This window comes from Rhamphochromis sp. 'chilingali' (genome assembly GCF_963969265.1).
Source record: "Rhamphochromis sp. 'chilingali' genome assembly, chromosome: 17".
NCBI lineage: Eukaryota > Metazoa > Chordata > Actinopteri > Cichliformes > Cichlidae > Rhamphochromis > Rhamphochromis sp. 'chilingali'.
Window position 1 is genome coordinate 16,148,705 of NC_137944.1, and position 14,602 is coordinate 16,163,306.

Here is a 14,602-nt window from a genome sequence, read left to right on the forward strand (position 1 = left end):
TGCAGTGTTTCACATGCATTTCTATACCCGGTTATTCCCTTAAGTAAAGAATGTGTTAATCTACAGGGAGTGCAGAATTATTAGGCAAGTTGTATTTTTGAGGAATAATTTTATTATTGAACAACAACCATGTTCTCAATGAACCCAAAAAACTCATTAATATCAAAGCTGAATGTTTTTGGAAGTAGTTTTTAGTTTGTTTTTAGTTTTAGCTATTTTAGGGGGATATCTGTGTGTGCAGGTGACTATTAGTGTGCATAATTATTAGGCAATGTAACAAAAAACAAATATATACCCATTTCAATTATTTATTTTTACCAGTAAAACCAATATAACATCTCCACATTCACAAATATACATTTCTGACATTCAAAAACAAAACAAAAACAAATCAGCGACCAATATAGCCACCTTTCTTTGCAAGGACACTCAAAAGCCTGCCATCCATGGATTCTGTCAGTGTTTTGATCTGTTCACCATCAACATTGCGTGCAGCAGCAACCACAGCCTCCCAGACACTGTTCAGAGAGGTGTACTGTTTTCCCTCCTTGTAAATCTCACATTTGATGATGGACCACAGGTTCTCAATGGGGTTCAGATCAGGTGAACAAGGTGGCCATGTCATTAGTTTTTCTTCTTTTATACCCTTTCTTGCCAGCCACGCTGTGGAGTACTTGGACGCGTGTGATGGAGCATTGTCCTGCATGAAAATCATGTTTTTCTTGAAGGATGCAGACTTCTTCCTGTACCACTGCTTGAAGAAGGTGTCTTCCAGAAACTGGCAGTAGGACTGGGAGTTGAGCTTGACTCCATCCTCAACCCGAAAAGGCCCCACAAGCTCATCTTTGATGATACCAGCCCAAACCAGTACTCCACCTCCACCTTGCTGGCGTCTGAGTCGGACTGGAGCTCTTTGCCCTTTACCAATCCAGCCACGGGCCCATCCATCTGGCCCATCAAGACTCACTCTCATTTCATCAGTCCATAAAACCTTAGAAAAACCAGTCTTGAGATATTTCTTGGCCCAGTCTTGACGTTTCAGCTTGTGTGTCTTGTTCAGTGGTGGTCGTCTTTCAGCCTTTCTTACCTTGGCCATGTCTCTGAGTATTGCACACCTTGTGCTTTTGGGCACTCCAGTGATGTTGCAGCTCTGAAATATGGCCAAACTGGTGGCAAGTGGCATCTTGGCAGCTGCACGCTTGACTTTTCTCAGTTCATGGGCAGTTATTTTGCGCCTTGGTTTTTCCACACGCTTCTTGCGACCCTGTTGACTATTTTGAATGAAACGCTTGATTGTTCGATGATCACGCTTCAGAAGCTTTGCAATTTTGAGACTGCTGCATCCCTCTGCAAGATATCTCACTATTTTTGACTTTTCTGAGCCTGTCAAGTCCTTCTTTTGACCCGTTTTGCCAAAGGAAAGGAAGTTGCCTAATAATTATGCACACCTGATATAGGGTGTTGATGTCATTAGACCACACCCCTTCTCATTACAGAGATGCACATCACCTAATATGCTTAATTGGTAGTAGGCTTTCGAGCCTATACAGCTTGGAGTAAGACAGCATGCATGAAGAGGATGATGTGGACAAAATACTCATTTGCCTAATAATTCTGCACTCCCTGTATTCTTAACAGTACTTCAGTCTTACTTGATAACAGTGTCTGATATGCAATGACAGCAACTCTACATATCCTAATCAGGAAGACGTGCACATGATATTTCTTTTAACAACGTTTCTGAAAGCCATAGCAAAGAGCTTTTACAGCGATAAGAACGCTAAAACAACCCATCAGCTCACAGTAAACACTTGCAGAAACAGCATTTCTGATGCAGAACTGGCACACAGTAACTTGAGCTCTGGGTTGGTGGAATCTTTCACTTTTTGCTTTTTCTTTGGATGTTGTGTTTAGAGGTGCTGGGGTAGTTTTAGGGCAGGGTTAACGTGTAGGCACCATGTGTGTGGTTTCATGTCACTATTGTTACTTTTCACGCAAAAAAGTCTGAAGAAGCCGCAAAACACTGCAGACCCCAGAGTTATTCTGTAGTTTTCATTATTAGTTATTTTGTGTCCACGCTGTTCGCCCGCCCAGCAGGGTGACGACTATAGCCCACCAGCCTTTTACGACTGAGGGGTGAAAATCCAAAAAAGCCTCCTCAGACTGACTGAGTTAACCAATTTGACCAAAGTGAAAAAGACTAAAGCTAAACACATGTCCTGTCTATTTGATATGAACACCCACTATTTTTTCCATTACTTTCCTTTATATTCACATCCATTTAATATAATCTTTTTAAACGTTTCACAAAAAGGTTTTTCCAGATCTAGTTTTAGTTTTATGTTTCCTAACTTATAATGATCTTTGTAGTCTGCTTCGTATTTTCTGTCTCTCTCCTATGATGTGAGGGGATCGTTCTTGATGAATCAATGATATATTTTTTCTGCGGAGCTAAACAAAGAACTTGCGTAATGCAAAAAACGTCACAATCGCTTGATGAGTAACTGCGATACCACTGCTAGATTTAGGAAACACCACCATTAACACATTGTAGAGCCACATCTCTGATTCTTGAGCGCTGGTTTAGCTCACCGGGAAGAGCAGGCACCCATATGCCGTATACCTGGGTTTAAATCTGACCCGCGGCCCTTTGCCACACGTCTTCTCCTCTCACGCTCTGTTTCCCTGTAACTCTTCACTGTACCCCACTGAAAAAGGCCCAAAAAAATATCCATGATTCTTCTTAGTACACTAGGAAAAAGGGGGAGTTGGAGAAACGGGTTTGGAGAAATTACCTTTATAGTTAACAAAAAACAGTTGCCATTATTGGAAGCATAAGAATGAATGAGTGTGAGTCTAAAACTTAAAAAAAAGGATGAGAGGTGTGTGTGTGTGTGTGGGGGGGGGGCACACAAAGAGGAAGGGACAGCAATAGCAAGATAATGAGGGCCAATTATTGGATACAAGCATGAGCTGTCTGCACTAAACCTGAGGCGTACCTGCTGATGACATCCAGTACCACTATGAAATCGTCGTATTTGAAGTTCGACATGTCTGTCCCCAGGATGTAGGCCTTCACTTTCAACTGGACATCCTGTGGAGAGAAATAATAGTGACACAGTGATTTGTGGGAGGAGAACCTGTGATAAGGCAGCTCCAAGTGGATCAGAAATTAAAATAAAAAATAAAAAATGAAATATAAATTTAATGGAAGAGAAATGCTTCAGAAAAACTTTGTTTTTTAAACGGTGGTGCAGACTTTTCAACAAACCTGCCAGATTCGTGTCAGTCCATGCTCCAACTTCTTCTTCACATAACTGCGGTCCACGGCCAGCTCATCGGACTCGGCGGCAGCAGCATCCTCTGCAGGTAGTCAAAAAGGCATACAGTTGAATTAAAAACGAAAACACACACACACACAGTGACCAATTAAAATTCTCTATTCAGATCCACCTCCTTTACCTTCTGGCTTGGCTGTCATTTCAGAGTCAAAGACTCTGCATCATTTAGCAATTTTAACGCGCATTTGCACAATGAAGACTGGATCGCAATCCACTCCCAGCACAAAAAGGTAATTATGATTATAATTAACGTAAAATAAAACCAAACGATTGGGAAAACCCAGCTTTTTATAGTTGATTTAAAGATTCACATTTTATACAGTAAATATGTAGTTTAAACACTTTCAGACTCTTGCTTAGCTTCATAGTTTCGTTCTTATACATGAGAAGAGTAGATCTGCAGATTATTAAAAAAAAAAAAAATCAAATATTTATCTTAATTTGGGTGGTTTCTTTTTCATCTTCTGTCTGAAATAAGCTGTTTGAGTTTCTTTCCTCTTAAGGTAGCTTCTGCTGATTATCTGCCCCTCATCCGGAGCTTCATGCATAAGATGACCAGATAGGGGAAATCCACTCTCTTCGACATCACACAGATCCAAGAGTGAAAAACTCTTTGGGCTCACCCGGACTTTAATATACCCCGACCTTGAATTTGAAACCGTGGCTGTGTTTACTATGTTCTATTAAAACGAATAAATATATGTGTTATTTACATGAATAAGTAAAATCACAGTGGTTCCTTTTCAAATAGATTACCTTTTCCTTTCATCGTCTTCCTATTGGATTAACATGGAATTTCAATTTGGGAACAGGCATGAATTATGCAGCAAGATGACTGAAAGACCCGCAGACCGAAACACAAACACATAATTTAACTCCGCTTGGCTCAAACGTCTGCTGTCAAACAGAGCATCTGTGCAGTGGCCCTGCTGTGCACGACTATAAATATCTCCTGCAATTTTTTAAATGAGAAAACTGTACGTGTACGTTATGTGCTCAGAAAAGAAAAGTATGTGGTGATGTTACAAAGCTGCGTATGAAAACAATCTGTGGTGGTGAATGTGTTTTCATATTAACGCTGGAACAAAAAGCGCATCCATTTAAAAAGAAAAATGAAGAAAAAAGCCATACACATGAATCTGCATTAGATTTACACAGCCCACATGCTGTGTAAATCTAATTATATAAATATAATGACAAAAAAGGAAAGAAAGAGCCAGCAGGGACAGTTACATCAAGATGTTGTGAGGGGAGAATTAGGTCACTGCTGAGTGAAAAAACAGGAAAAGACATTAAAAAAGACAAAAAAGACATTAAAAGAAAACAGAACAAAAGAAAAAAAATTGGATCCAAGACATAAAGGAAAATAAAAACAAACACAGGAACTCCTCAATGAACTGACGCTTCGATGCCTTTGAGTGTACTTTTTCTTGTTACAGAGATAAGAAGTTCAAAAAGTAAAGAATCTTTAGATCAGTGATGCCCAAAATACAACAATTCTCCAACAAGTGGTTTAGCTGAATAATGAGTCCAAAAATATATTTTAGTAAAACTACTGATGCCTGATCATTCAGAGCTTAAATCTTGAGTTTAAAATGAACATTTTTTTAAACTTGTAAAGCTAAAGAATGAAAATCCTCAACTTTAATGACCTAAAAGGTTTGTCACGTTTATTTTATGCCCAGCAATTAATGTTAGAGCATCAAACCACTAAGAAACGTGTTGTTCTTACCCCAACTACACATGAGGAAATAATTATTTCATCCCATGCTGCACCATGTCTACAGATTCAACGTCTTCCATCAACCTCTCCACTACTATTGGCAAGATCAAAGAGCTGTCAAAGGACATCAGGGACGAGACTGTACAAGGCTGGAGTGAGCTACAAGAACATCAAGCTGGGTGAGAAGGTGACAACTGTTGGTGTGGTTACTCAGAAACCCAAGAAAGAATTGAAATCTCTCAGCACTCGCATCGTTCCCATAACTCAAGTCGCTGTGTTTGTAGGAAGAAAAATGCTGAGCATGACCCGAAGAACATCATCAGCACGGTCGAGCACGGAGGTGGGAACATTATGCTTCGGGGCTGTTTTTCCCTGCTAAGGGTACAGGATGACTTCAACGCGTCTTGGACGAGAACACTGACGATGGGCTTGTGGATGCGTCTTCCAGCATCACAGTGACCCAAAACATACAGCCAAGGTAACAAAGGAGTGTCTAAAGAAGGCAGTGACCTTTCGATTAAAATGAAACTATCGTAAAAATTAGAGTCTGTTTATTGCTTTGGAAGTGAGAAAACTTACAAATTCAGCAGTGGATGAGATAATTGTTTTCCCCCACTGTAACTGCTTTATATCACAGACATGGTCAAACATTTCCATAGTCATCAGGGTGAAAACTCCCCCTCCTGTTACCAAGGATTGATGATGTTCACTTTGGGCACCAGACCTGCAAAATGATTTAATAGACAAGGAGATGCAACTTTTATGCCAAACCGTAGATCTAATTTAAATTCCGGTCAGCAAGAATATTTTTGCACCTGCCTATCATGGATGATTATCTTCTCGTCCCACCAACTGATTGCAATCTTCACACTGAGAAATTCCCGGGGGGTTGATCTGATATGAAATGTGTGGCCTTATTCATCTACGTGTCTTGCCTCTTGGAAGTATTTTCATTACTTACCTTAACATCAGCCCATCCCTTCATTTTACCGTCACAGCCCTTACTTTCATTCTACATCCATAACATTACAATTGTAATAATAATAATAATTTAAAAAATAAATAAATAAATAATAATAATAATAATAATAATAATAATAGCTGCTTTAAAACAAACAATCCAGTCTGGCGATTTTTAACAGATACCCATCTCTGGTTTTAATTTCAGTCATTAATTGGGATGCTGTTGTTAAACACCATCGCATCATTCACTGAAGGACAAAAGAACGCAGGCCTAGGAGACATGGTGACATGGCAACTTGACATATCGGGGTTCAATTTAATGAGCACACGGGCGGCAGTGGATGTGAGGCAGTGTGAGGGGGGGGGCGGGGACAAAAATTGGGGAAGACAAGTAGAAGAGAGGTCGTGAAAGCTAAGAGCTCTGATAAAATTGAGAGCAGGAACTGTAAGTGACTACCGTAATTGTCGGGCTATAAGCCGCTACTTTTTGCACAAGCTTTGAACCCTGCGGCTTTTAGTCAGGTGCGGCTTTTCTATGGATTTTCCATGATTTTTGTGATATCGTAAGACGATTTGTTTTGTTTGTTCCGCTGTTGTACGGCACTACGTTGCCTGGCGGAAGGATCGAGGTTCAAGAGTGGTATGTTAGTCACATGTCCGTCCGCCAGGCAACGTAGTGCCGTACGAAGTAGCGCGAAAAACAAACTTCAAAGTAGCGCTACGCATTCAGCGGGAGGCATGGATGACGAGCGGCGATAAACTTGCGAAAAGCAAGTTATGCCCAACTCCACCGGTGGATTCTGACAGCGTGGAAAAGTGCGAAAACATCCACGATCACCAACGGATTTTGAAGGGCTGGACTGCTGCATGATGGAGAGGAGGACACCGCCACGGCCCTTCTGAGGGTGTTCGACTCTGACACTGACAACGAGGATTTCTTTGGTTTTGAAAGTGATAACGAAGGAGAGAAGCGGAGAGTGGATGACGAAGCCATCCTGAGCCTGTTTGTATCCGACATTGGAGAAGAGGACTTTGGTGGTTTTAGAGCGCAGGAAGAAGAGAAAGATGGTGAATGACTGACTTTTCTTCTCCGTGTCACTGCACCTGAGCCTAAAAGGTAGTCCGAATCTATTTTTCTGGTGTGCTGTAGGTTACTGCTATGTACTACATGTGCAAATATGTACCCATAACTTGTTTTTCAAAATATTAATAAAAGGGGTGTGTCTCCAAACAGCCATCTCTTTCCTGACAATTCCCTTTGTGCATATTCTCTTACATATGATAAGTCAACATTGAAACACCTGCGGCTTTTAGTCAGGTGCGGCTAATGTATGTACAAAACAGGATTTTCCCCTGATTTTAGCTTTTGCGGCTAATATTCAGGTGCGCTTTGTAGTCCGGGAAATACGGTAATTCATGACACAATACTGAGATCCACAGGGTGTGTGCCAAAAAGAGTAAGTACGAAAAGAAGCACACAATCCTCCCCACCATTTTTAACACTGCAGTAATAACTAATAGTTTGAAATTAGCATCCACTTGCCTACAAAACACTAGACTTTACAACAATGATTGCTTCAGAAAGAATGACACGCACCTAAATCCTGCCAAAAACATAACCACAGTTCTGATGGCCACTGGGAACAGTTGATTGGGGTTATTTTTATTTTTCCTTTAGGTGGTCATTTCACTGGAACACCACAGGAACAGCAAACATTCCAGCTGCATATCCACGGCAGATTGGTGATTCATCACTGAACATCACTTCCTTTCCATTATTCACAGCCTACAATTGCTGCTCTTTAGCCCTCTGTAGCCTTCTTTTCTTCTGTTTATTGTACGTGCTGGTTTTCATTTGGCTTCCTCTTTTCTGTCCTGATGCCCTCACTTTGTTTGCATGTTCTGTATTGAATTTCCTTCTTAAAGATTTGGATAAATCTTTCTACTGTTTCACGAAACGACTCTCTTGCTGGTGCCATGACTTGTTTCAATTAGCCACGTGTAATAGCTTGCTCAGGTCTGCAAACACTCATTTAACTACAGCTTTACATTTCTTCAGAAAGCGATTGCATGAGATTTTCCTCCGCTTCAAGTGTTTCAACAATTTTTTCCTCTACTTGATCTGGAAAACTCATTAATTTAAATGACTAAAAATAGTGACTCCATAATTTTCCCTGTAAATGTGTATAACTAAAGAATCTCATTTGATTAACTGACAATCAGATATGACTATGTTTACTCAGTAAAAAATAAAATTAAAAGAAGAAAAGAAAAACCAAACAGGTTATAAGATGCACCCCGAAAATCTGATATCAATCTAGTACAGATAAAATCTATGGTTTTGCTTAAAGAGCAAAAGCAACTTATTCTGATAATTCACAAAACAATTTGGAACTGATAACCTTTATATTAAGTTTGACATAATATCCTGCCCCAATTTTTCATCTTTCCACCAGTTTTCTGAGTTTCTCATATTATGCTGCTGTTGTCACCTTAGTTCACGTCAGTGTGGTTTCCCGCTGCTAACCTGGTGAGGGTGGAGGCAAGCCTCCAACACTGACTAATAAAAACCTTAACAATTGCTTCTACAGAAGAGGAGGAAATAAATAACAGGGAAAGCAGGGAAAGCAACCCTTTGTGAATCCATAGGTGGCAAACAGTGTTTGACCTTTCGTGTCTGCGCAGGTAACAAAGTTCTTAGTGACTCACAGGTCAAACCCCTGCAGAGGCATCGGCCCCTCTGTGTGTTTTCTTAAAAAAATATGATGCATATAAAAGCAGCACGTGCACAACCTTTGCATTTTTCCAAAGCGGAAGGTTTTACCATTGTAGCCTGCAAAACACAATCTAAAAGAAGCAGTGGGTGATTATTAGTGTGTCATGGATAAAAAATATATATATTTATTTATTTAATACATTTGAGAAATAACACAAAATGAAAGGGAGAAAAACAGAATGAATTACTGGCCAAAAATTGCCTGTAACGCCTGGTTAATAAATCCAAATGAATCTTAAAGGATTAAAGATGATCTAAGTGAGAGTTTAGTGCAGTCTGGACATAAAAAGTTTTTGTTTTTTTTTACTAACAAATAAAACTTAATGTCTTGGCATCTATTCATAGTATCTAACCTCCCACCAGAAATTATTTTTATTTGAAACATGCAGGTGCTTAAAAAGATTTCCATGGCAATTAGATTTACCACAAACTTCACTAAGTTGCAGTGGAAAAACACAACTCAGCCAATGTTTGAAAGCAGAAAAAAGCTAATCAGAGCTAAGAACCGATTAATAACAAATAACACACAAATGGAAAGAATAAATATATAATTCCTGGATTTTCATTTTCTAGGTTATAAGCTGTCCTGCAGTTAAACAGATATGGTGTTATATTTTAGATCACTGCCTTGCAACGTTTCACCAATGCAACAATATTAGGCATCACAGCAATGCTGTGTCATAATAGCATTGTTGTTGTGGATTACTCCATCACTCTGTTCTCTAATGTGCACCAAAAGAAGTAATCTTAGGACATTTCACACAAATTGACTCTCCCTACTTCAGTTTATATACCAAGATGCTATTAAACATTAATGTGGTGTGAAGGCAGCTTCTGTACATTCCAACATGCTCAATTGCTCTCCCACACAAGGAGCCACGGCTTCTCCCAGTGGCCATCGGAACTGATCAAACACGACGGGGAGTGTGCTACAGCGGCAAATCCATTGTGTTAGGTAGGGAGATGAAGGTCACCATCGCCACAAAATACTCTTTGACAAATGATAAAAGCTTATACAGTAAATTACTACTCGCAACCCACCCGATCCACCCACAACCCGCCCCCGCACCCCACCAGGACAAAGCCAGGGTCAAGGACACCTTTACATGGAGGTGACAGTCAATCGAATAGTGAGATGACAGATGTGCCTCAGGAAAGGGAAAATGGTACCCGTCCTTTCCACACTGAGGACGACCACATTTAATGAAGGATCCTGCGAACATAGCATGTCATCAACCATTTAGGACATCCTTTTGTGCCCTCATTCATTCACCTAATGAATGCTGTACAATATGGGGGATGAAAATAAATAGGCATGGCTAATATGACTGGTCTTCATTTACATCTTATTTTCGATATATTCTTCAGATAATTATATTAACAGTAATCAGGTAACAGTAACTGGAAATCCAGTGTACTTTATTACTTTTATTCAACTTTTAAACCACAAATTACGAATTGCCTTGAGAATAGAGCTTCTTTGTATTTTGCTAGATAAAAGAGCAACAGAAGCAGCAATTTGTTGAAATGTTCAAATATACAGAGACACTGCATGTAAAGTACGGCAAAAACAGAAGGTTCAAGTCATTACTTTGTGTGACCACCTTTATTCTACAACACAGCCTGAACTCTCATAGAAAAGCTTTTTAAAGTAATTTCTTTAAATAGTCTTCAGGAATAGTTTTCCGGGCTTCTTGAACAACATTCAAAGCTCTTCTTTGGATCCTGGCTGCCTTTTCTCCTTCTTTGTCAAGATGATCCTACTGTGGGACTCATGTAATGGACACAGATGAATGTATTGTAATAGATACTGGACCCCTGGGAAAAATGATTCTAAACTCATCTATGCCTGGAAGTGTCATTTGTCCAAGTGTGCAACAATACATTGCTTCAATAGCATTGAAGTTGGAATCTGGGGTGGCCAATCTATGACTGATGAAGTTCCCTTGGGCGCTTTCCTATTTAGGTATGCAGTATGGTTGATCCCTCACAGATGGTATTACATGGTTGATAAAAATCAAATCCACAGTGGATCAGATTTCTGTCTTCACAATTCCATCATTTTGCCTCTCAGCTGACCTCCGACGAAAATACTGACAATGATTTGAATTTGGATTTAACGCTCCATATCATTTATGTTCATTCCTGGTCTAATGAAATTTGATACCTTAACCTTTTCTCCATGTTTTCTCAGTAATTAAATGATAGTTACAATTATATTGTTACATGCATTACAAAAGGTCTTCAGTTATCTGAGGACTGGTCAATAGAACAAAAAAATAAAAAATAAAAGCATCAAAAGTGTCCTCATTAGGATTTTTGTTGGTGTGTAGGACTGCAGCCTATAGTTGTATATTGTTAGCTGGTAATTATGTGACAGTGCATTTCAGGTCTTTTTACAGAATAACGACAAAGTAATGTAACAGGTGTCTTGATGCATGCACAATCATCCAGGTGAGGAAAATCTTGAGTAATGACTCCAACGCTGGCTGTAGATAGTTTTTTTTGCCTCTTTTACTTTTTACTGGGATATTCGGCTAATAGCTCTCTGGGGAAAAAAACACGGTGCAAAAATGCTATTTTATACCTATCAAACTGTTATCTTCAGCATTTTTTATAGATTCAACAAAGGAAGTGAAAGGCTGCTATGAAAGTATATAAAATACAATTTTAATTAGGTTCTTGCTAAGTTGTCTGTTCATCCCTTGAGTTGGGTGCCTTTTTACATTTAATAATTTATAAATACAGTGTTACATGTCTTACCACAAAAAAAAAAAAAAATCCTTGTACAGCTTCTAAAAAGGCCTGTTTGTATTAGCACAAAGCAGAAGAAACCCAAAGTCACATATGCATCATAGTCCACCAACTCTGCATGAATCTAATCCTTACACCCGGATCACATTAATTGCATAATGTAAATCCAATAATGAGTACATAAAATTCATATTCCAGTAATTAAGACAGACTACTGTTCTAGTTTAAGTTTCATAATGCAACATAACTAAAATACATCAAACTGCTGAGCATTACTGGAAAACTGGTTAATTGTAAAGCTATAATGACACATTTCATTGCACCACTGAAAAGAAGAGAATGAGACAGAGTAATTAGGAGTGATTGTTCTGCTACTGGCTGAAAAAAGAAAGCACTAAAGCACTGCCATGCATTTCACATTCTCTTTACAGGGCAAGGTTCAGTCATTCCTTTTTCGAAGGAAGAAATCTGCTAAACCTACAGGGAGTGCAGAATTATTAGGCAAGTTGTATTTTTGAGGAATAATGTTATTATTGAACAACAACCATGTTCTCAATGAACCCAAAAAACTCATTAATATCAAAGCTGAATGTTTTTGGAAGTAGTTTTTAGTTTGGTTTTAGTTTTAGCTATTTTAGGGGGATATCTGTGTGTGCAGGTGACTATTACTGTGCATAATTATTAGGCAACTTAACAAAAAACAAATATATACCCATTTCAATTATTTATTTTTACCAGTAAAACCAATATAACATCTCAACATTCACAAATATACATTTCTGACATTCAAAAACAAAACAAAAACAAATCAGCGACCAATATAGCCACCTTTCTTTGCAAGGACACTCAAAAGCCTGCCATCCATGGATTCTGGGAGGCTGTGGATGCGTGCAGCAGCAACCACAGCCTCCCAGACACTGTTCAGAGAGGTGTACTGTTTTCCCTCCTTGTAAATCTCACATTTGATGATGGACCACAGGTTCTCGATGGGGTTCAGATCAGGTGAACAAGGTGGCCATGTCATTAGTTTTTCTTCTTTTATACCCTTTCTTGCCAGCCACGCTGTGGAGTACTTGGACGCGTGTGATGGAGCATTGTCCTGCATAAAAATCATGTTTTTCTTGAAGGATGCAGACTTCTTCCTGTACCACTGCTTGAAGAAGGTGTCTTCCAGAAACTGGCAGTAGGACTGGGAGTTGAGCTTGACTCCATCCTCAACCCGAAAAGGCCCCACAAGCTCATCTTTGATGATACCAGCCCAAACCAGTACTCCACCTCCACCTTGCTGCCGTCTGAGTCGGACTGGAGCTCTCTGCCCTTTACCAATCCAGCCACGGGCCCATCCATCTGGCCCATCAAGACTCACTCTCATTTCATCAGTCCATAAAACCTTAGAAAAACCAGTCTTGAGATATTTCTTGTCCCAGTCTTGACGTTTCAGCTTGTGTGTCTTGTTCAGTGGTGGTCGTCTTTCAGCCTTTCTTACCTTGGCCATGTCTCTGAGTATTGCACACCTTGTGCTTTTGGGGACTCCAGTGATGTTGCAGCTCTGAAATATGGCCAAACTGGTGGCAAGTGGCATCTTGGCAGCTGCACGCTTGACTTTTCTCAGTTCATGGGCAGTTATTTTGCGCCTTGGTTTTTCCACACGCTTCTTGCGACCCTGTTGACTATTTTGAATGAAACGCTTGATTGTTCGATGATCACGCTTCAGAAGCTTTGCAATTTTGAGACTGCTGCATCCTTCTGCAAGATATCTCACTATTTTTGACTTCTCTGAGCCTGTCAAGTCCTTCTTTTGACCCATTTTGCCAAAGGAAAGGACGTTGCCTAATAATTATGCACACCTGATATAGGGTGTTGATGTCATTAGACCACACCCCTTCTCATTACAGAGATGCACATCACCTAATATGCTTAATTGGTAGTAGGCTTTCGAGCCTATACAGCTTGGAGTAAGACAACATGCATGAAGAGGATGATGTGGACAAAATACTCATTTGCCTTATAATTCTGCACTCCCTGTATTGTAAGTGGAAATCAACAACAAGGAAAGACTGGCACTACCCTGACAGTGGGAAAAAAAATGGAGCCCATTTTCACCAAGTCCATTGCCACCACAGCATCCTGCAGCGACATGCCATCCCATCCAGTTTGCATTTAGTTGGACCCTTGTGTATTTTTCTATAAGACAATGAGCCCAAACACACCTCCAGGATGCGTAAGGTCTATTTGAACAAGAAGCAGAATGATGGGAGTGCCGGGTCAGATGTCCTGGCCTCCACAGTCACCTGACCTAAACCCAGTCGAGATGGTCTGGAATGAGATGGGCCGTCTCTTTTCCCCTCACCCCCAACTTGTTCATGCAAATGGCTGCACCTCTCAGTCCCTGGTTCTGCCAGAGGTTTCTTCCTGTTTAAAGGAAGTTTTTCCTTCCCACTGTTGCCAAGTGCTTGCTCATTTGGGGTCTGATTGTTTTCTCTGTATCACTGTAGGGTCTCTACCTTACAGTAGAAAGTGCTTTGAGGCGACTGTTGTTGTGATTTGGCGCTATATAAATAAAACTCAATTTAATTGAATAATAATAATAATAATAATAATAATAATAAAAGATTTGTAAAGTATAATTTGAGAAATTGTACTGAGTTGATATGACGGAACAGGTAAAACTCTTACCTGGAGTGGGTGTGGTCTCCTGTTTGTCATGCTCCTCGTGCCACTGCATAGTATGGTGGTAGCTTAGCATCACCTCCCACAATGCCTTACACAGATCTGTCAGGCAGGGAATGTAGCTGTCCGGGGTAATATGCTGCAGAGAGAGAGCAATAATGAAAAGAAGGTCAAAATAGCCTTTTTAGATTAATTCTTTACAAAACTTTGTGCTGTATTTCCTTAGCTCTATTGCACCTACTTTTAAAAGTGTGAAATAAAGATATGGGCTACTGAGATGGGCAAAACAGATTCCTGGCCGTCTTCTACATTACATCTAATTAAAGTCTGCTTATGCTAATCATCCAAGGACACTGCTGGAAAACACTTTCTGTG

General features: G+C 39.9%; 1 protein-coding gene across 2 annotated transcripts in view; it reads right to left on the bottom strand.

Moving 5' to 3' along the window:
- The window catches only part of vps50 (VPS50 subunit of EARP/GARPII complex), a 119,430-nt gene that overhangs the window by 50,842 nt on the left and 53,986 nt on the right, over positions 1–14,602 (bottom strand). For both annotated transcript variants that reach the window (XM_080863796.1, XM_080863797.1), the window contains exons 13-15: positions 14,234–14,366; positions 3,272–3,363; positions 3,000–3,094 (exon numbers count right to left, since the gene is read on the bottom strand). In XM_080863796.1, the coding sequence (XP_080719922.1) occupies positions 3,000–3,094; positions 3,272–3,363; positions 14,234–14,366 (320 nt within the window). The remainder of the gene's footprint in view (positions 1–2,999; positions 3,095–3,271; positions 3,364–14,233; positions 14,367–14,602) is intronic.